Source organism: Carassius auratus, unplaced genomic scaffold (genome assembly GCF_003368295.1).
Source record: "Carassius auratus strain Wakin unplaced genomic scaffold, ASM336829v1 scaf_tig00011242, whole genome shotgun sequence".
NCBI lineage: Eukaryota > Metazoa > Chordata > Actinopteri > Cypriniformes > Cyprinidae > Carassius > Carassius auratus.
Genome location: NW_020524184.1, coordinates 233,421 through 256,336, shown reverse-complemented (window position 1 = coordinate 256,336; position 22,916 = coordinate 233,421). Strand labels below are relative to the sequence as shown.

The following is a 22,916-nucleotide window of genomic DNA, read 5'->3' as shown; positions in this document are numbered from 1 at the left end:
AATTAACATCCAACAGTGGTCTCTGCCTAATATAATAAGTTCGTATATAACATCTGTTTTTCTCTTAAATCACAAAACAGTTCCATAAGAGCTTTATTTTAATGAGATATTGTGTCTTTGCCTTATCTTTATTCATATTGGAATAAACGAACAGACAATATTGTTTGGAAAAAGGTTTGTTTAATACCTAATCAGTATTAAATTACAAACAAGGTTAAGGGAGTATCATTCAAAATCAGGATTTACTATTTTATTTAAATCTGATATTGATTTTAGTTGCTCCTTTTGTGCCAGTTGCCCTGAGACTGTGATACATTTGTTTTGGCATTGCCCTTTTGTAAAACTATTTTGGCTAAATGTATGTGATTTTATTGTGCAAAATATTGATAATCATTTTGTTTGGTTATGAAATTATGTATTGTTGGTATACTAGATAACAGCAAAGAAAAACACAGTCACATTGACATAATAAACTTTATTTTTTTAAAGGAAAAATTTCATATTCACAAATGTAAGTTCTCATGCAAAAGAAAAACAAACTTTATTGATGGTATACGATTTTCTGTTAAAAAAAGCTTGAAAGTTTGAAAATGCTTTAATATTTTTATATACATTTGTATTTGTATACAGCCCCTCTGTGAAATATTTTATTTCATGTATAATGATTATATCATGTATAGTGTTTGTCATATACATGTAATTTGATCTTGTTCCAAAAAAAAAAAAAAAAAGTCTGTCTGGAAAAAGTGAGAAGCTCCCTCATGTGGTGACACAAGGACAAGACTCTTGTCTGCATGCTGCTCTTTACAATAAGAAGTGTTTTGCTGCCATCTGATGGAAGAATTACACATCACAAGGATAAGCACTTAAAATGTCTTAAGTTTAATATGATGCCCAATTAACATCTTTAGAACAGAAAACAATGTTTAGTTACAGATCTTGTCAGAATAGTCTTCTGCTGTTAAACACAATCAGTCCAGTTCATTTGATAATATATTAACATACTGTTTATTGTGCTCTTGATTAGAACATCATAATGGTGAAGTAAAATCCACCTAATATTATGCACATTTATTTCTAAAAAACATTAAAATGTGCAGTTTATTCTAATTTATACATTTATATAAAAATCATTTTAAATTAAAGTTTCAGTAAGTGAGCAGTCAGTCATCAGTGCTTGTGTCTGCTGTGTTCAGGTTCAGGTTTTGATGCTGAATATAAGCTGCAGTGTTTCTGTATCAATCTGCTTTAAGTTTAGTGTGACTTTATCTCCACACTGACTTCTGAATGACACGAGTCTGTCCTCAGTGAAGTGTCTCTTCACGCTGGAGGAGGAGTCCCACTCATCAGCGCTCACACTTTATGGATATATATGGAGAAAATAAAAATGCTGCTTTCTGATTTGTCACTGGTTGTGTTTGATGATTTCCTCTGTTGTGTCTAATAAGGTAAACAGTGAGTGTCATTGGCAGCTGTGAGTCTCTCTCTCTCTTTAGGGGGCTGACAGGAGCCAGTTTCTTCAGTGTGTTTGAGGGAGCAGAGGAGAAACTTGTGCTGACAGTCAAACAGACGTGAGACGAGTAGAAGATGATGGAGGGATGTCTGACACTCGTTTTACTCTTCACTATAATCACTCTAACCACATCTGGTGAGTACAAAATAGACAGTAAGAGGTGAAATTATACATTATATGAGTGTATCTATGATGTGATGGCTCATGAAATTAGGAAAGTGAATAGATGCCTGTGTTATATTTAGAAAACAAGATTTAGTGACACTAGACAATTTAATTATAAATGAATTTTATGAATAATTTGAGCTTTTACAGTCAATCAGTTTAATGATAAGATTATTTGTAATGTTTTCTTCTCCAGCTTTAATTGTCCAGTTTGAATTAACTAACTTCATATTACATTTTTGCAGCTTTGCAATATACTGCTGGTGATTGTTTTATTGTTTGTTTTTTTTTTTTTTTTTTTTTACTACTAATGTGGTTAAATCTCTTTCTTTCATGTACAGATTTGGCGACTGTTAGGTTGGTCAGTTATAACAGTCCCTGTGCTGGTCGAGTGGAGGTTCATCATGATGGTCAGTGGGGAACAGTGTGTGGTGATGACTGGGATATGACTGATGCTGAAGTGGTGTGTAGAGAGCTGGGATGTGGAAAAGCTGTAGAGGCTCTGAGTAATGCTCCTTTTGGACCAGGATCAGGACCAATCTGGATGGATGATGTGGCCTGTAGTGGATCAGAATCAACACTGAAGGACTGTAGATCAAGAGGATGGGGTGTTAGTGGTGGCTGTAGTCATTATGAAGATGCTGGAGTCAGATGCTCAGGTGAGCTGCTCCATACATCAGCCTGTTAATGCATCAATGATCAGACTTTTGTGTGTAATTTGTTTTCAGAGCAATTCATAATCAATTAATTGATAATTAGCATATTTTATGGTCTAAACTATTAATTTTCATCCTTTAAAAAAATCTTGTTTTATGTCTGTATCATAATCATAGTGGCATATGATCTTCTCTGTTGTGTAAATAAATTAGAAACTTTAAACTATGGAAGGCCAGGACTTGTAGCTGGGTCTCATCTGTGCTCTGGGAGACTGGAGATGTATTTTGGAGGACGATGGGGTTCATTGTGTGATGCTGCCTTTGACCAGCAGGATGCAGAGGTTGTGTGTAGAGAGCTGGACTGTGGGGCTCCTGTACAGGTGCTGGGAGCAGCTGCTTTTGACAAAGGAGACGCTCAGATGTGGACACAAGAGATTCAGTGCAGAGGAAATGAATCACACATTCAACGCTGTCCATCATCAAACTCACATAAAACAAACTGCACCCATGAAAATGATGTCGGACTGATATGTTCTGGTAAATTGTTTAACCTATTTATTTAACAAATCCAATTGTTCAATTTACTCAAATGTAATTGTTTGATCAGTACCATCATTATAAGCTCTGAGTGACTGTATTAAACAGAATTAAGAACATGAGAATTACTCAGATTATCTCTGTTCTCTTACTTAAAATCTCAGTAAACTCTGTGTTCTTTCTCCAGGTTACACTGATCTCAGACTGGTAAACGGTCCTGACATCTGTTCTGGAAGAGTTGAGCTTCAGTTCCTCAATGAATGGGGCACAGTGTGCGATGCATGCTGGGATATGAGAGCTGCCAGTGTCCTCTGTAGACAGCTGAATTGTGGGATTGCTGTGTCTGTTGTGGGATCAGAATGGTTTGGAGAGGGAAGTGGTGAAATCTGGGCTGATGTGTTTGATTGTGACGGGAATGAAACAAAACTCTCAGAATGTTCCATCTCTTCATGGAGTCGAGCTGAATGTTCTCACAGACGAGATGTTGGAGTCATCTGCTCTAGTGAGTCTATATTACTGTAGCATTTACTGACATTATGCTACTGGAAGACTTAATCTTATACGAAATGCTGTATATCTTCCCTATAAATTTCAGATTGAAAATTCATGCTTGTGTCATTTAAGTTTTGAATTTACTTATATAAATGTAATATTGATATAAAACAAATTTATTATATAAGTGTTCCTCTGTGGTCTTTAACACATTTGCAGTATTTTAGTGAAATGTCAGATCTTTCACTCAGATTCCTCTCTGGCTCTTCATGACGGTCTGGTGCGGTTGTCTGGAGAGAGACAGTGTGAGGGGGAGGTGGAAGTTTTCATCCATCAGGTCTGGAGGAGAGTTCTGCTGGACTCCTGGAGTCTCTCTGAATCCTCTGTGGTCTGCAGACAGCTGGGCTGTGGCTCTGTGCTGAACTTCTCTGGCTCCTCTTCATCCAGTCCTGAACACAGTCATGAGTGTGTGACGGGCTTCCAGTGCTCTGGGAGTGAAGCTCATCTGGGGAACTGCAGCTCTCCACAAACTCTCAACTGCAGCTCCACACAACAGCTGTCAATCACCTGCTTTGGTGAGAAGAACAACATCTGATGAAGATTCTTCAGTTGTTCGTAATCAATAATGTGTTTTTCTGTCTCTGAATATCAGGTCGGGGGTCCATCAGGCTGGTGGGTTCTGGGGGAGACTGTGCAGGGAGGCTGGAGGTTTTTCACAATGGCTCATGGGGGACAGTGTGTGATGACTCCTGGGATATTAAAGATGCTCATGTGGTGTGCAGACAGCTGCAGTGTGGAGTGGCCCTCAGTAACCAGCCGGTACCAGCCTGGTTTGGTCCTGGTTCTGGACCCATATGGCTGGATGAGGTGGAGTGTGAGGGGAATGAGACGTCCTTGTGGAGCTGCTCTTCTCCAGGCTGGGGAAAACATGACTGTCAACACAAGGAGGATGTAGGAGTCGTGTGCTCAGGTAAACAGTACACTAAAGGAAATGCTCCATAAATGTTTTTCGTCCAAAAAAAGTATAATGCAAATGCTGATAACATATTATGTCAGTAACATAGCATTACGGTAACTTTAGCCTCGAATTAACCAGTTTTTTTAATGATAAATAAAGCACTACTTGAATTGCATATATTTTAATGCACACCCCTTTCCATCTAGAGTTTAAAGAGATCAGGTTAACTGAGGGCTGTGAAGGGAATCTGGAGGTTTTCTACAATGGATCCTGGGGTAATGTGTGCTGGAACAAGATGGACAGAGACACAGCGAGTCTGATCTGTCAAGAGCTGAACTGTGGAAGATCTGGCAGTGAACCCAGTTATTCAGACGGACTGAAGCCTCGTAACTGGTTTGATAATCTTAATTGTCGGCGACATGACTCCAATTTATGGCAGTGTCCATCTTCAGCCTGGGGACAGAATGACTGTGATAATGATGAAGTCGCCAAAATTACCTGCTCAGGTAAGATGATATTTAACTGATTTGAGATGGTTTGAAATTGTCATTTTTTTTTTTTTTCATTGAAATATGATATTTTGACTTTTAATTATTTTGTTCTATTTAAGTGTTAATTAAATTTTAACGTTTTAATCTCAGAGGATCAGATTAGTAAATTGCCTCAGAGTTTTCTGACATGTTCTACCTCACAATCTCCATACAAGAGACAGTGTTCAAGTAAGTTTATTATGATTTTATTATTATTTAAAACCAAACTTTGTTGTAAATGTTGTGCTGAAGCTGGTCAGTGCTGATGTGTGTGTTTTAGATCATGTTCCTCTCAGACTGAGTGGAGGGGACGGCCGGTGCTCTGGGAGGCTGGAGGTGTATCATAACGCTGTGTGGGGCTCAGTCTGTGATGATCAGTGGGACATCAGCGATGCTCAGGTGGTCTGCAGGCAGCTGGGTTGTGGAGCAGCACTGAGGGCTGATGGGAATTCAGTCTTTGGTGCTGGTGAAGGTGTTGTGGGGATGAACAAAGTCGAGTGCAGAGGGAATGAGATTCACCTGTGGGACTGTCCTCTCTCCCTGAATAACCACACTGACTGCTCCCGCAAGAAGCTTGTTAGACTCAACTGTGAAGGTCACCGGAAACACTGAGGAATAATTTACATTTTTAGATAATTTTATGTATTCCCAATTGTTAATGTGTTTGTTTCTGTTTTCACAGACTTGTCAGATGTGTCAGTGTCCACTACTCCTGCCACAACCTCATCAGCTTCTCCTCCAGTTTCTCCTCCAGTGCGCTCCACATCAGTCTCTCCTCCACAAACTGCTCCACCAGTGTCTCTCTCAGTGCTTGTGATTGTTCTGGGAGTTGTGCTCTTACTGCTCTTAGTGCCACTGCTTATACTGATTCAGCAGAACAGAGTGATGAGGAGAGGTAGGAGAGATCCAGAGACTGTCATATTGTGTCTTATTCAGTGTGTGATCAGTCATGTGTTGTGAACTGATGCAGGTTTGTCTGTCTACACTCACAGCTCTCTCTAAGAGGAGACATAGGACGATGTCTGAGGCTGTTTATGAGGAGATTCAGCACAGACACAATCACTTCACTCAGAGGGGTGAGACATGAGCCACTAATCTCATTTAATACCATTCACGAGTTCACCCTTACATCTAATCTGAAGGCAAATAGTAGGCATATTTTGGCGTGCTGTCCTGGGGAGGGGTCCGGGCCCGGAGCATAGCCCGAACCCAAATAACTCCCCCCATCCCAATTTGGGATAAATAGATTAGAAGTGAGGAGTTGGGGTGGAGGAGGGTTGCCGAAAAACTGTCGTGGGACAGGAGGTAGGAAGACTGGATATATATACGCTTGCGAGCTATAAGATGATTAGCTAAACGAGATGCACCTGTGCCAAATTGGATGATTATCTGATCGTGCTTCTCCCGAACTTTGTTAATAAAACCACATTTCACGAGTTCACCCTTACATCTAATCTGAAGGCAAATAGTAGGCATATTTTGGCGTGCTGTCCTGGGGGAGGGGTCCGGGCCCGGAGCATAGCCCGAACCCAAATAACTCCCCAAAAGAAGCTTAAAGCCATAGGACAGCAGCCAGAGAGATAAAATTTAGTTGCCCCCCAAAATATGCGTGTTGGGAAGAAAATGCAGAGCGACCTGGAGAGCCGTGCAGTGTTCGACGAGAGCTGCGGCTCGCAACGTCTTACCGGCGAGCCCTCCGTGCCGCTTATGGGAGGAGCACGATGCCAGATATCAAGAAATGAGGGACTCTTGCTGCCTCCGAAGGGAGCTGCGGCTCTGCTGCACCGGAAGGGAGAGTCCCTCTTGCGGCTGAGTACGAGGCGCGGTTTGTTGCATCTGATGGAGGGCTCTCACTGCGACTGAAGGGAGCCAGCGACTGTATCCCATCGGGAGGGAGATCCCTGGCCGCCATAGAGTATGCAACATAACTCGGACGGGGGGGTTCACACTGCGACTGAAGGGAGCCGTGGGTCTGCTGCACCAAAAGGGAGAGCCCCGTCAGATGCTAAATAGGCAATGAGATTCGAGCCGCGGTTTGGCGCGTCGGATGAAGGGCTCCTAATGCGACCGAAGGGAGCCAGCGGCTGTACCCCATCGGGAGGGAGATCCCTAGCCATCGTTGAGCATGCAACATAACTCAGATGGGGGGTTCACACTGCGACCGAAGGGAGCTGTGGGTCTGCTGCACCGGAAGAGGAGCCCTAGTCCGATGCTGAGAAGGCAAAGAGACGCGACTGTTGGAGGGACTCCCGCTGCATCCGAAGGGAGCTGCGGCTCTGCTGCACCGGAAAGGGGAGTCCCCCATTGCGGGTTTATGGAGGCACAGTTTTTTGCCTCTGAGGGTTCTCCCAGCCTCCGTAGGGGGTTCGCAACTCTGCAGCAGGAGTGCTGCCCCGGAGGGGAGAGCCCTGATTGACGCTAACTAGAATACGACTGTTGGAGGGACTTTTGCTGCGTCCGAAGGGAGCTGCGGCTCTGCTGCACCGGAAAGGCGAGTCCCCCTTGCGATGCGAAGCATGGCTTGATGCGTCTGATGGAGGGCTCTCACTGCGACCGAAGGGAGCCAGCAGCTCTATTCCCCCGGGAGGGAGAACCCTGTCCGCCCTTGAGCATGCAACATAACTCAGACGGGGGGTTCACCCTGCGACCGAAGGGAGCCGTGGGTCTGCTGCACCGGAAGGGAGAGCCCCATCAGATGCAGAATAGGCAAGAAGATTCGAGGCACGGTTTGATGTATCGGATGGAGGGCTCCTGCTGCGACCGAAGGGAGCCAGCGGCTGTGTTCCCCCGGGAGGGAGATCCCGGTCCGCCCTTGAGCATGCAACATAACTCAGACGGGGGGTTCACCCTGCGACCGAAGGGAGCCGTGGGTCTGCTGCACCGGTAGGGGAGCCCCGTCCGATACGGAGTAGGCAAGAAAACGCGACTGATGGAGGGACTCTCGCTGCGTCCGAAGGGAGCTGCGGCTCTGCTGCACCGGAAGGGAGAGTCCCCCTTGCGATTGTATAAGCGGCTTAATTTGATGCATCGGATGGAGGGCTGTCACAACGACCGAAGGGGGCCTGTGGCTCTGCTGCACCGGGAGGGATACCCCCATCTGCCGCTGAGCGCGCAGCGCAACTCAATGACAGATGAAAGGCTCACACTGCGACCGAAGGGAGCCACTGCCCAGCTGCACCGGAAGGGAGAGCCCTGTCCGATGCTGAAATAGGCAAGGAGATTGTAACGATGGCTGGAGGGCCCTTACTTTGGCCGAAGAAACGATAACTGAGAGGCTTCTATTATTCAAGTACACAACATGATTTAAGGAGGAATATTTTTTTTTTTTTTTTTTTTTTTGAGGCTCTTGCGGCAGCGAGAATTGCGGCAGTAGGGAAGGATGGAAAGGGCTCCTGCGGGAGCAGACACTGTTATGGCAGTGGTGAAATATAGGTAGAGGCTCCTGCGGGAGCAGACACTGCTGCGGCAGTGGTGAAATATAGGTAGATGCTCCTGCGGGAGCAGACACTGCTGCGGCAGTGGTGCAATATAGGTAGAGGCTCCTGCGGGAGCGGAGACTGCTGCGGCAGTGAGGAAAAAACAGAAAAGGCTCCTGCAGGAGCGGACAATGCTGCGGCGGTGGGGAGATACAGAGAAAGCTCCTGCGGAAGGATGGCTGAAGTGAGGATTGACCGTTACAGATAGATTGGGCATGATAGGAGAGTTAGCTATGGTAGATTAGGAGTTTTGGTGAAAGGGGGATGAGCTAGCGTTAGAGGGGTTGGCTGAAGAGGGTTCGAGATAGATATATATAAATAAAATAATCGGCCTGACCACTAATAGGTCTTGGTACCCTCTGCCTTCTGGCAAATCTGGAGCTGGAGGCCACTGAACAGAAAAATGGTTAGTAGCATGAGGGAGCGGAAGAGTTGAGGGCGCGTTTACGAATGGAGGCGGCCTCACATTTGCTTCAGCTGCTGTAGCTGTGGGTCATGGGAGGGGGCTGGGGCAGTGTTAATTTTGTTGACTAAATATTTTCGTCATTATTTTCGTCACGAATATATTTTTTGCAGACGAAAACTAAAAAAGAAGGCACTGATGGAGACAAACTATGACTAAATTGATTGACATTATCGTCAATGAATAAAGGACGAGACTAAAATAGACTGTGACGAAAATCAAATCAGCAGACGGGAGAGATGCGAGGAATGAACAAAAGAACCGGCAAAACGGAACAGGCGAGACTGCATGAGAGAAGAGAACCAATCCGAGCCTGACTTATTGAGACGTGAAGCGAAGGTTTTCAGTTTTTTAAATGAGCTCCCGGGAAGACACGGCATTCGAAGAGGTGATGTCTAAAAGAGCGACAAAATGTCCACAGCTCACTTCACGTTTGAAGACGAACAAAACAAGACAAAGTGTAAAGCATGCAGAGCGCTCATTCGTGGCAAGAACACAACCAATTTGAAAGGACATTTACAGACGAGCCACCCGGACATTTTCTCAAATGTAATTTCACAACGATGTTCTTTTGTTTATTGAGCGAAGCAAAATTGGAAGACTGTAATGCGTAGATGTTGTAGCATTAAATATTACGAACTGAAAAGTACTGTAAAATAGCCCCTTCTTCAAGTTAGATGAGAGCGCAATACTAATACGTAATATTATGATACATACATTTGATTAATAATAATAATAATAATAATAATAATAATGTTTAGTATATTTTATAATGTTCTTCTTGTTGACAATATCACAAATATTTCTATATTAGTCATGTGAAACGTGAATGTTCACATCCTATCATTATACATGCTAATCTAGCAATATTGTAGTATTTAAAACATACAATATTGCTAGACAAATGAATACCTTATAAAATCTTGTTACTTTATCCACCCAGCTTTTTAGATATTTACTTTAAATGTATGCACTTATTGTTCAGCTCAGCTGTAAGCTTTAAAGTCCTGGAACTAACTTTATTTTTCTTTTATTGATGGTCAATTGGCAGCTAGTTATTGTTTACATTATCATGACAGTGTTTGTTGCTGCATAAAAGCTTTTGAATCAAAATAAAGACACAGTTGTGTTGAAAAAAGTTGAATTTGTGTTTTATATATTTTGGTTAAGTTTGTTTCCTATACCAGCCGTAAAAATTTGTCTAGTAAATCTGTTATTGATTTTAGTCTTATTTTAGTCGACTAAAATAAGACTAAAATTAAAACAAATCAGATGACTAAAACTAAAAATAATTATAGTCAAAAGACTAAGACTAAAACTAAATTAAAATTGCGTGTCAAAATTAACACTGGGCTGGGGTGTGTGATGTCTTGACGAACCTGTGTAGCCTGCCCTGCTAGCAGAAGTAACAGGATGGAAATACTGAGATGTGCAGGCCTGTGTTGCAAGTAAAAGAAGCTTCATGCTTGCTTTGGCTGCTGTAGTTGTTGGCTGATTTGACAATTGCTCAAACCTTGTCTGAATTAACACAGTCCTGTTGGAAAAGCATCTTTTCCTGTCGTTTTGGCCTTCAGGCCCTTTTAAACAGCCTCCAGAGCAGATAAATTTGGGATGCTGTTTCCTGTTGTAGTAAGGACTGTGAAAATAGAGGCTTTGAAACGATGTAGCATGTTTAGTTTTATAAACCATTGTACCAATAGACATGTCTATAGCAGTAACGTTAATTGCAGAAATGTGATATTCAAATTCAAGCCGTTTCTAAAGACATTTACTTTGCATGCTTTTCATATAACAGTCCTAAAAAAAAAACGATAGAAAATGTACTCACACTTGTTGTTCTGCAGCCAAACATGAGGCAGTTGCGTTTTTTTTTTTTTTTTGAAAAATTCTGAATAATCATGCCAGTAAATGGTGAAATATGTCCCTAAATAATTGATCCTGCCGGAATAATTGCATGAACCTTATGTCTGCATCATCTCAGAGAGGTTTAAACATGCACAGTAAAGCAAATTTAATGTCTTTAGACATTTCGGTGTGGATGACAACTCTGCAAAAAGCCTTTGCTTCGTGGTTAAAAAAGTGGGATCGTCATCGGACAGAGTTCGGTCATAACGCCGTTTAACTAATTTTGGCGTCTTCATAAGCGCATTCTATATATAACGTCTTTTAAATTGTTCAGATGAGCAAATCATGAGGTTTTCTTGCATGATTAGCATTTTAATTGTTTGGTCAGACGGTTCATATATATATATATTCACGTTCATAAATCGGGGATTAAACGTGGAATTTATCTTTTGTATGCTAAATATGTAAACGAGCATATGTGCACAGTACCTATAACTGCGCTTTACATTTTGTAAGATTGACATGCTAAATGGCTAACTGACCCGGTTTACTCTCATCAATTTTGTTAAGATAAGATATACCAGTTCATGTGGATTCTAGATTTTGAGATTTCCATCTAAAACTTAACGTGAATATTAATGAGACGGGTGGTGCTGCTTATCACACATCAGTTTCTGAATATCTGGCTCCAAACACTTGCCTAGTTTAGGTCATCGTTTCGCGGACCACTAGGGGGCGCGGACCACACTTTGAGAATTACTGGTTTAATCAACTCGACATGTATACCAGTTTAGTCCTTTCGTTCACGAATGAGAGCTCTCGATCTCTGAGACTCATATGAAACTCGCTCATTGTTGATGACAACTCTGAAAAATTCTTCATGAATGAGTGTAAGCTGAGAACGATTCGTTAAAAGATTCATACGAAAAACGATTCTTTCACGAACGACATATGCCACTACAACAACACACGGTCTTCGCTGCTAGTGGAGGCAGCATCGAACTGCGCCACGGCTGAAAAAGCGAGAGAGGTTTACTGCGGGGAGAACTGGAGCACGGCTGCGATCCAGCATTATAATAGAGCCCGGTCCTGGCGAGAAAATCGTATTGTCGAGTGAGGCGAGCTGAAGGATTTGCACGAGCTTTTGGCCACAGCGTGTGGCTTGGCGAGAAGAGCAGCTGACGCGATGACGCTTGTCGGTGTTCAGCGGATAGATATCTTCGTCGGAAGGAAGATTGGGCCTGTGATAAGATGACGGACAGCGCGAACCGAATGCTGACAGAGCGAACCGAATGCTGACAGAGCGAACCGAATGCTGACAGAGCGAACCGAATGCTGACAGACGGTCTATGCCGAAAAACTGTCGTGGGACAGGAGGTAGGAAGACTGGATATATATACGCTTGCGAGCTATAAGATGATTAGCTAAACGAGATGCACCTGTGCCAAATTGGATGATTATCTGATCGTGCTTCTCCCGAACTTTGTTAATAAAACCACATTTAATAAAAGTCTGTCAGACATGCTCATCTATTATTAGTCCTGTTAAACCTCCTGCTTCAAAACACAGAATTCCTGACAGAAAACCACAGAGCTGCAGGTGCATGTTTATATATGTGTGTGTGTGTGTGTGTGTGTGAGAGAGAGAGAGAGCATGAGAGAGATAGAGGGAGTGTGTGTGTATGCCAGTCAGCGTCTCTTCCTGTGTGTATTTTTAGAGGGTCATAAACATTATTTGTTTGTACATGTACAGTAGATGCAGGTGTGTGTCTGTGTTTGTCTCTTCCTTTGTATATTTCTGGAAGGCAGTAAGAAATGGCTTCATATGTTTGCTAATGGGCCTAAACCCCATTGGATTTATTTCTTGAATACTTTAAATAATAAAGTAATTTGTTGTGTTGTCACTTACACAGTGTTTTATAATCGAAAGGAAATGAAGATTCAGTCTGTTTGTAATGATGAACATGTTTCTTTTCTGCTCTTCTTTAACAGGGAGTCTCATCTCTGAAGAACTGCATTCTGGGTATGAAGATGCTGACGAGCTTCTCTCAGGTTAGAGAGCTGAAGCAAATAATCATTCCACATTTAAAAAAAAAATAATAAAAATATAATGAATAACTTTAACTAGTAATTCCATATTATATTTGATAAATGACTCAATACTATTCAGATGATCTTGTTTACTTGTATATTAACAGTCTGCTCTCCTTTTTAGCAAAAGAGTTCAATACTACATATTATGATGATGTCACCAATGGCAGTGGCCTAAAAGGTAATTGATCACATGATTCATTACCAGATGACATGTAATACATTTTCAGTCTTATGACCTGCAGCAACAACATATTTTGGCTTTTGTATCCAAACATATTGTGTGTTGAAGCAGAAGAGATGATGAAGGAAATCACACCAGGATACTATGATGATGTCATCACTGATGGACTGAAACCAGATCGTGAGACAGGTGTCACTCTCTTATTCTACAGCAGCATATAATATACTTTTAAATCAAAATATTATAATATATGTAAGATAGATATTTCAAATTTGTTCTGAATGTGTGAATTTGTAGAAGACACACCTGAGAGTTATGATGATGTCATGACGAGCGGACACAACTCTGATATCAAAAAGGTATATAAATATATATATTTTTTATTAATATCACTCATAATATAATGTTAAAGATAATATTTTTCATTCCTGCCTTAATTTGAGTTTTTGGTTTACACTTAAATTGACTCATATTTGCATGTGTAGTGAACACCCCAGAGAATTATGATGATGTCATCATTAATAGACAGAACACTCAAGGTTTAACAGGTGAGATGCACAGAACTACATTTTTTAATCACCCTTCACATATTTACATGAGTATTGTGATGTGCTGGAGAAAGCTGTCTGAGATCAGATCTAACTGCAGTTTAATAGAAGTAATCGAGAGGAAAAAAAATGGAAAACCGGGAAACAAAAAACACACAGATGCAAAACACAGGAAAACAAGCACCAAGGGAAACACAAGGGACATTTATCCACCTTATTGTTCAACACAGAAGGAAGTCATTTTCTGTGAATGTGAGACTTCTGGTTCATTAGCTGCTGTAGGGAAATAACGAGAAAAATAACAATGTGCAGTAAATGGTAACATTTTATGCACTACAAACCAGTGTGTTAATAATTAAGATTATGCATTCAAATAATAAGGTAAGACACATCAGTTTGTAATATCAAGCAGCAAAACAAGCTGTTTTGTACAGCTAAAAATACCTGGAAGCGGACGAGACCGGAAGCCAGACACATAAATTTTACAAAAGAACACACTCCTACAGAAAAAATAAGGTGGATTCGATTGAGAACAAGAGACTAATGAGTTACTATAGCAACAAGCAGATGGGTGTGGTCAAATGAGTGGCTTTGGGAACTAATGAGGTTAACAATAAAGACAAACCAGGCACACAACAGACAAGGACAGAAAACACACAGGAAACATGTAACAAGTATCAGGCCCTGTCCACAGGAACATGGGTATTTTCAAAACTATAGCTGTTTTTGTGTGGTTTGGTCGTTCGTACACACACACACACAGTATGAGGTCACTGAAAGTGAACCTTTTTAAAAACTCCTTCCAGGGTGAAAATTTTCAGAAACTCTGATTGCAGTTGTGTAGAAAATTTTAGCTTGTGATGTCACAGTGGACACTTTTATCAGGCTTCTGATTGGCCAACAAGGCTTTATTGTCTTTTATATCACCACTTGATGGTTTGGCAACTTTCACATGCTCTTGACAGCACTTCATTCATAGTGTTTATTTGCATCATGTGTTCCTGTAGCTCAAGTGGTAGAGCATTGTGTTAGGTTGTGCAAGGTTGGGGGGTTTAAATCCCAGGGAACACATGTAAGGGGAAAATTGTTAGCCTGAATGCAATGTAAGTCTGCTAAATGCATAATTTAAATTACATTTTCAGGTGGACAAGTTTTTTAAATGGAGGAAAACTCCTGTTTATAAAAATACCAGTGTATTGTGGACTAGGGCCTGAGATGTGTGTTCTGTGTAATAAAGTCACTCAAGGGAAAAATAATCCTTCAAATGAGAATTGTTTTATAAACTGATGTGACATATTTTTCTGTCATTCTTGATCAGAGAGAGTTCAGGAGGAGTATGATGATGTGATGAGTGTCAGTGAAGATGTGAGAAACCTGATGGGTAAGTTATTATAACTCTTTTTTTTCTCATTATATTAACATCTTTAATTTAGTTAATATTTTCAAGCTAAGACTTAAAATATTCATCCAATAACAACATTTGACCTGATTTAATATTTAGTATTTAATAACAGATTATGATGATGTGGAGGAGGAGTCAAACAAAGAAGTGGGGCATTCGACTCAGTGATCATCCACTGCCTCGGTTCAACAAATCTGAACAAAGTTTGAGTGATATTGTTATTGATATGTTAAAACTCTGGTTTTTATACCCCCCTCCCCACCCCATCCCTTTTTGTATTAAAACTTTTAAGCCTTTGAGAGTTTTGTATATATATATTTTTTTGGCCTTGTTGATATCAATAAAAAGAAAACTTTTTAGACTTCTAATGAATATTATAATAAGACATTACACAAACTATGAAATCAAGCTTGAGATCCTACCTTATAAAGCACAACAACCACAGTGATAGTTGAAGACATCTTAAACATTTGACCAAATGAGCGTGAGTGATTTCAGTCTTCAGCATCACTGCAGTAAGCACTAGAGATTTGTAAGTGGATAAATCCTGAACAAAAAAAAAATAGTCTTACTTTAGTTAAAATAATAATTAAATTAATAGTTATTGTTATTTACATTGTTAATATGTTATAAAGTGTGTTTTTAACCAGTAAATAAATATGCATATTGCTTGTCTGCTGGGCATTTTACTTTTATATGCATCATTTATCAGACTGTATAAGTGTTGATTTATGTGTAGTTCAACAACCTTAGACGTTACATACACATACAAAACACATCTTCACTATAATCCATATGAATCACTTCATAATAACTTGTACAACATATTATGACTTAATGCTTAACAGAACATTAGAACCCAATGCGGCTCATGTTTTCTCCATCAATATAAAACAAGTAGGCCTACAGCTGCCTGTTGTGTGACGTCACAGTAATTTCATCTACACAAATGCTTCAGTCATTCATGAAAACATGGTTTTCAACATGTCCTGCTAATTTATGATTCTTTTAATATTCGTTAGGTCGGATTGTCCTTCCCTGCAGTACCGAGTCATACAAAGCTGCACACAACATTACATCTTCTCACTGCTGACCGAAATAGTGTTGAGCTGCAGGTTCGCTTCGGTTGATTGTAGGTCACTGGCGTAGCAAGGGGAGGGGCCATGGGGGCACTGGCCCCTCATGAAACACCCGATTCGAACGTTATCACTCGATTGAATGGGGCGTTATCAGCGGTTATCAGCCCATAGAAATGGGCCAGGAGGGGCCTCCTGCACCTACTAGTAGGCTCAGAAGGCCGTGATCATCCATTCAAATGGTTGATCACCCACAAATATACAAGAGAAGACTCCAGATCCAATCCCAGAATTCCTGCTCAACTGTAATCGGAAGTCTACTGGACGAATGCGGCAACGTTGCGATATTTCCTGCTTAATATTTTCAGGTAAGACTATTAAAATTATAAAACTGAGCATTTAAACTGTAATGGAAAACAATGCATACACTCGTATTGCGTGTCATTATTGTTGACATGTGATAACCGTATTGCGATGTGTCTGCAAACGTTATCGCTAGACCATATTACGTTATTACCATGTCGTTATGTTAACGTTGCATGCTTTATGTGAGCATTAATGTTGCTGTATTTACTTCTGAAGCTAATGGGAGAATTTAGTTTCTAGTTAAACGCAAAGTTAAACTGTAAACATTTAAAAACTTTTTAAACTCTTACAGACTTATTGCATATTGTGTATGCTCGATAACGCCTCACTGAAGCCTGATCATAGGACTAATGTAACCCATATTGACTTGAGAGAAATATTAAACAAGATGTATTTTACGGCTGTTTGGAAACCTTGGGATCTTGACTAGAGTGTAAAATAAAGTTCTGTGGGTTTGGACAAAGCTTGGCTGGATTTGATCCTATATCAGGAAGCTTTGGATCTGTCTTTCTATCTATATACCTTCTCAAAAATATAAAGGGAATACTTAACAACACAATATAACCCACAAGTGTTCCCTTTATTTTTTTGAGCAGTTGATCTATATAGCTAGCTAGGTATGTATCTATCTATTTATATAATCTATCTTTTGATATAGATCTAGCTAGATGTCTGTCTATCTATCTATCTATCTATTTATCTATCTATCTATCTATCTTGCAATCTATATATCTAGTTATCTAGCTAGCTGTATCTAACTATCGCACCAAATATCCCTCATCTGACTGCATCCCATTTTCACTCATGTGTTTCTGTCTTTTAGGCTGTGATAAGAAGTACGGTATGGATTGCACTTTGCTTTATGTAATAACTGTCAAATATTTTGATTTCAGATATGGGAAAAGCACTTGTTGATATCAATAAAAAGAAAACTTTTTAGACTTCTAATGAATATTATAATAAGACATTACACAAACTATGAAATCAAGCTTGAGATCCTACCTTATAAAGCACAACAACCACAGTGATAGTTGAAGACATCTTAAACATATGACCAAATGAGCGTGAGTGATTTCAGTCTTCAGCATCACTGCAGTAAGCACTAGAGATTTGTAAGTGGATAAATCCTGAACAAAAAAAAAATAGTCTTACTTTAGTTAAAATAATAATTAAATTAATAGTTATTGTTATTTACATTGTTAATATGTTATAAAGTGTGTTTTTAACCAGTAAATAAATATGCATATTGCTTGTCTGCTGGGCATTTTACTTTTATATGCATCATTTATCAGACTGTATAAGTGTTGATTTATGTGTAGTTCAACAACCTTAGACGTTACATACACATACAAAACACATCTTCACTATAATCCATATGAATCACTTCATAATAACTTGTACAACATATTATGACTTAATGCTTAACAGAACATTAGAACCCAATGCGGCTCATGTTTTCTCCATCAATATAAAACAAGTAGGCCTACAGCTGCCTGTTGTGTGACGTCACAGTAATTTCATCTACACAAATGCTTCAGTCATTCATGAAAACATGGTTTTCAACATGTCCTGCTAATTTATGATTCTTTTAATATTCGTTAGGTCGGATTGTCCTTCCCTGCAGTACCGAGTCATACAAAGCTGCACACAACATTACATCTTCTCACTGCTGACCGAAATAGTGTTGAGCTGCAGGTTCGCTTCGGTTGATTGTAGGTCACTGGCGTAGCAAGGGGAGGGGCCATGGGGGCACTGGCCCCTCATGAAACACCCGATTCGAACGTTATCACTCGATTGAATGGGGCGTTATCAGCGGTTATCAGCCCATAGAAATGGGCCAGGAGGGGCCTCCTGCACCTACTAGTAGGCTCAGAAGGCCGTGATCATCCATTCAAATGGTTGATCACCCACAAATATACAAGAGAAGACTCCAGATCCAATCCCAGAATTCCTGCTCAACTGTAATCGGAAGTCTACTGGACGAATGCGGCAACGTTGCGATATTTCCTGCTTAATATTTTCAGGTAAGACTATTAAAATTATAAAACTGAGCATTTAAACTGTAATGGAAAACAATGCATACACTCGTATTGTGTGTCATTATTGTTGACATGTGATAACCGTATTGCGATGTGTCTGCAAACGTTATCGCTAGACCATATTACGTTATTACCATGTCGTTATGTTAACGTTGCATGCTTTATGTGAGCATTAATGTTGCTGTATTTACTTCTGAAGCTAATGGGAGAATTTAGTTTCTAGTTAAACGCAAAGTTAAACTGTAAACATTTAAAAACTTTTTAAACTCTTACAGACTTATTGCATATTGTGTATGCTCGATAACGCCTCACTGAAGCCTGATCATAGGACTAATGTAACCCATATTGACTTGAGAGAAATATTAAACAAGATGTATTTTACGGCTGTTTGGAAACCTTGGGATCTTGACTAGAGTGTAAAATAAAGTTCTGTGGGTTTGGACAAAGCTTGGCTGGATTTGATCCTATATCAGGAAGCTTTGGATCTGTCTTTCTATCTATATACCTTCTCAAAAATATAAAGGGAATACTTAACAACACAATATAACCCACAAGTGTTCCCTTTATTTTTTTGAGCAGTTGATCTATATAGCTAGCTAGGTATGTATCTATCTATTTATATAATCTATCTTTTGATATAGATCTAGCTAGATGTCTGTCTATCTATCTATCTATCTATCTATCTATCTATCTATCTATCTATCTATCTATCTTGCAATCTATATATCTAGTTATCTAGCTAGCTGTATCTAACTATCGCACCAAATATCCCTCATCTGACTGCATCCCATTTTCACTCATGTGTTTCTGTCTTTTAGGCTGTGATAAGAAGTACGGTATGGATTGCACTTTGCTTTATGTAATAACTGTCAAATATTTTGATTTCAGATATGGGAAAAGCACTTAAGATGACCCCACGTTTCAGGAACGTTAAAATTAAGTTGGTGAGGAGGTCTATTGCGGGCCCTGCAAAGTTTTCTTACCTCAGTCAAGGTCTTCCCCAGCCCAGCTACAAACAGACCCACTCTTGAGACGCTTCTATTACATCTCAACCGGCTGAACCTGATGATGCGACACCGAGCTGTTCTGAGAGTGCATACAGTAAGGCAAAGAAGAGAGAGCTTCATGCCTGGGATGCAGTCAAGGATGAGATGCTTAAGGTGTCGTTTGAATGTTCAGCATCAGTCACTACCCAGTGTGTTGTCTGCCGAGAACATGCTGATTATAGGTGCATTGAGTGCAGCTCCACTGCAGTGTTTTGTGAGGTTTGCCTGAAGAGGATTCACAGAAATTTACTGCATCTTCCTGAAAAGTGGAATGCAAGAACAATAGCATACAGTCTTACATTGCTATTGCTATACTTGCATACAGACAGCAAACTCACAGTAATGTCAACAGATTCATTAGATACTTCAAATTGTTTTAGCACTATGCAGTATCAACTGTTAGTGTCACAAGTTTGTTGTTTTAAAAACATTAGAGCTATCCATCTTTCTTACAGAGTGTTTACTATGAGCCATCCTCCCTGGGGTTATTCTTATATTTACCTGAAGCCCATGGCACCCATGCTGTGTACACAAAGGACATGAAGGTCATTGTCAGCACAGGTTTGTCATTTTACTTGATACAAAATCTTAATGTATTTTATTGGCAGGTTAAGGAATTCAATCCAGTTACATGTGGAGTAATGATTTCCTTTAAGGAATTAATCAAATTTGTGATACAATTAAAAAAATAAAAGTTGTTTGTTGATTAACAAACATGAAGTTATATGTGACACACTCAAGTGATTTAGTCTATACTATATAAACTAAATGTATAGTTTATATACTATCATGATGGGTAAAAATGTATAGCCTGAATCCACTGTAAGTCGCTTTGGATAAAAGCGTCTGCTAAATGCATACATTTAATTTAATTTAATTTATACTGATATGTTAGTCTCTATAGTAGTACTAGGTTATGTTTTTATGTTATTTTGCTCTTTATATTTGGCAGGACGGCTCTGCACCGTTACAGACACCATGTGTGCGTGTGAACCAGAAACCTGTACTCTGCTGAGATATGGGCTCTGACCAGCAACAGCCCACAAGCCCCAGACAGACAGCCTTCTCCATCCCTCTGCTAGAGCTTTCTGTTTCTCTGTCACTGGAGTGTCAGGTTTCTGTTGAGGGTTTTTGCAACACCCCATATGCCATTTTGGCATCACCACTTCCGACAAAGAAGTTTGGTTGATATTTGCCCACAGTTAAATGATGGAACCATATGCCCAGCATGTCCAAAGGTTGGTTATAATTCCAGCGTGGTTCTTGTTTGATTAAACTAATGGCATAGAATTAAAATCTGAATTAATATCAAACTAAGTTAATTTGTGTATGTAGTATTATAATAGAAGTAATAGTATAAATGTATAAACCTGGTGCGGGTACACAACCAGTGTTACTGTAAGTGTTTGTTTTCCAGGCAGATGGAGATATGATTGTCACATTGGATGCAAACTTTGGCCTTGTGAGGAAGCAAAGCTCAGTACAAGTGCGGTTGATCCATTACACGGAACCCGCATGTTTAGAGGAATACCTGCTATCACATCTTGACAGCTCAAAGCCTCAAGAGGTTAATCATTGTTGCAGAATTTCATGGCCTGTGTCCATGAAATATTAATTAAACTTGTGAAAAAAGATCACTCTTCCTCCCATAAATCTATGTTTTCCTTAACTCTTTAGGACTGCAGTAAGCTGCTCTCATTCAAGGTCTCCAACAGCTGGAAAGAAAACGACATCAAGCCACTGTGATGTTTCACCCACATGTACCAGACATTATAGACATATAATATAAAATAATTATGATATATATATATATATAAAATTTAATTACTTTACTGCATTACTTGTGCAGACATGTTGTTTTACTAGGTCTGATCTATTTTAAAGCTTAGGCACTGTATTTAAGCATACATATCCCCACTAGTCTGTCTGTATGAGTACAAAATTAAAAAATAAACTGTCTATAATTGTTACTGTACAAGCACAGAAAATATTTCTATAAAAAATATTGCACTACTGTTATTTTGCATAGAATACATTGTTCAACAATACTTTTGCACACTCATCCATCTGTATTACCACTGTTCTCACGTTCCTGCTGTTCATAATGTATATATAATCCTTCATTGCTCTGTTCATAATGTACATACAATCCCTACATTGCATTCATATTTATATTCTGTATATACTCTGATCAATATTGTATATAGCAACTCCACTGTACATTCTGTATATCATAGCTTTACTTATTCTGCACTTTTATGTATATAAAACACTATATTCTTGCACTTCTGGTTAGATTGCATTTCTTTAGCTCTGTACTTGTTCTCTGAAAAATGACAATAAAGTTGAATCTAATCTAATCTAAAAAAAAAAAATGTGTTTACCATAATGTAATATGTTATTTACTGTGATGTACAAATGTGGTCAATGTGTTGGAGGTGTTTTGTTTTTTGTGAGCTCACCATCAAAATCCCCTTCGACTGAGTTGAAATGAAAATAAATTATTGGATCTTGAATCCTCTGAAGCAACTATGAGTTTGTAAAAACATAAAATAAAAGGGAACATAGTATTGACGACGAGTTACAGCCATGTTTTTAGCCATGGTGCTCTGCGTTTATTCACAGCACATTTAAAGTCAATGAAAAGTAATTTACTTAATAAATAACATACAATGAATTTACAGTCATAATCCGTATGTGATAGTGTGCCACATACAGTAGGTTCCTACATAACTCTTATTTGCTTGAAATTCTCCAGATCCAAGTCTATGTAATTGAACAATTTTTTTCTCGTCTTCAAATTGGCTGCTTTCATTTTATTTTCACATTCTTCTTTCATTGAATGTATATTACATTTAGTTTGTTCGTTGTTCGTTGCCATGGTGGTTACGCTGCTATCGCTGAAACCACGTGGCTTGCATAACGTACTTCCGCCCAAAAGTATTTTATTCACAAGACACTTTTTTTTAAATGATGAATTCAACATTTGTCCACGAAAAAACAACAACAAACACATAACTCAACAATACGATATGTTAATATAACTTTTGCACATTTCTCCTTCGATTCAGAGAAACACATTTTTGGTAGCAGAAGGTTACGGAAGTGCATTGTGTTGTGGGCGGGGTTTGCGGGTTCTACATTTCGGCTAAAAAGTCTTAAATAAACTAATATATTTAGATTTTCTTAACGTAAATCATCTAGATGTAGTGTAATTAATAGATTGCTTGTACTAGATATTTGATATATTCAGTAGATATATCTTTTTACAACCCTAATTTCCAACCCTAATTCGCAAACCAGATAAACTACAACTGCAGTGCTTGATTTGTTTCAAGCTGCACTGAGTAGCGATAGGGAATTGTAGTTTTTAACAAATTCGTGTATTTCTTAGAATTGGATATTGCAAATAGTGAGTTGAGAGTACAGTGTGGAGTTTAGGCGGATTGTAAACATATCTATGTAATCAGATTTTAAATGTCTACATTTTAAATGGGTTCAAATTACTTTTAACCCGATTTGACAATATC

General features: G+C 39.4%; 2 protein-coding genes and 2 long non-coding RNA genes across 5 annotated transcripts in view; all 4 read left to right on the top strand.

The window, feature by feature from the left end:
• Positions 1 to 2,123: 2,123 nt before the first annotated feature.
• LOC113073028 (deleted in malignant brain tumors 1 protein-like) lies at positions 2,124 to 4,975 on the top strand. Its single transcript, XM_026245901.1, has 6 exons — positions 2,124 to 2,337; positions 2,548 to 2,871; positions 3,059 to 3,273; positions 4,033 to 4,333; positions 4,528 to 4,827; positions 4,965 to 4,975. Exons 1-6 carry the CDS (start codon positions 2,124 to 2,126, stop codon positions 4,973 to 4,975), a joined length of 1,365 nt encoding a protein of 454 aa, XP_026101686.1.
• Positions 4,976 to 5,314: 339 nt separating this feature from the next.
• LOC113073005 (uncharacterized) overlaps positions 5,315 to 22,916 on the top strand; it is a 78,372-nt gene continuing 60,770 nt past the window's right edge. The window contains exons 1-3 of the mRNA XM_026245886.1: positions 5,315 to 5,446; positions 5,534 to 5,746; positions 5,844 to 5,927. Of these exons, the coding sequence (XP_026101671.1) occupies positions 5,335 to 5,446; positions 5,534 to 5,746; positions 5,844 to 5,927 (409 nt within the window). The 5' untranslated portion in view covers positions 5,315 to 5,334. The remainder of the gene's footprint in view (positions 5,447 to 5,533; positions 5,747 to 5,843; positions 5,928 to 22,916) is intronic.
• On the top strand, positions 13,988 to 14,994 carry LOC113073025 (uncharacterized). Its single transcript, XR_003280440.1, has 3 exons — positions 13,988 to 14,159; positions 14,776 to 14,838; positions 14,972 to 14,994. It is a non-coding gene; the product is annotated as an uncharacterized LOC113073025 (long non-coding RNA).
• LOC113073014 (uncharacterized) lies at positions 16,246 to 21,190 on the top strand. 2 transcript variants are annotated; one of them, XR_003280427.1, is made up of 6 exons: positions 16,246 to 16,303; positions 19,229 to 19,500; positions 19,842 to 19,947; positions 20,339 to 20,624; positions 20,804 to 20,953; positions 21,064 to 21,190. It is a non-coding gene; the product is annotated as an uncharacterized LOC113073014 (long non-coding RNA). The 2 variants fall into 2 exon arrangements; XR_003280426.1 differs by having other exon boundaries at positions 19,229 to 19,725.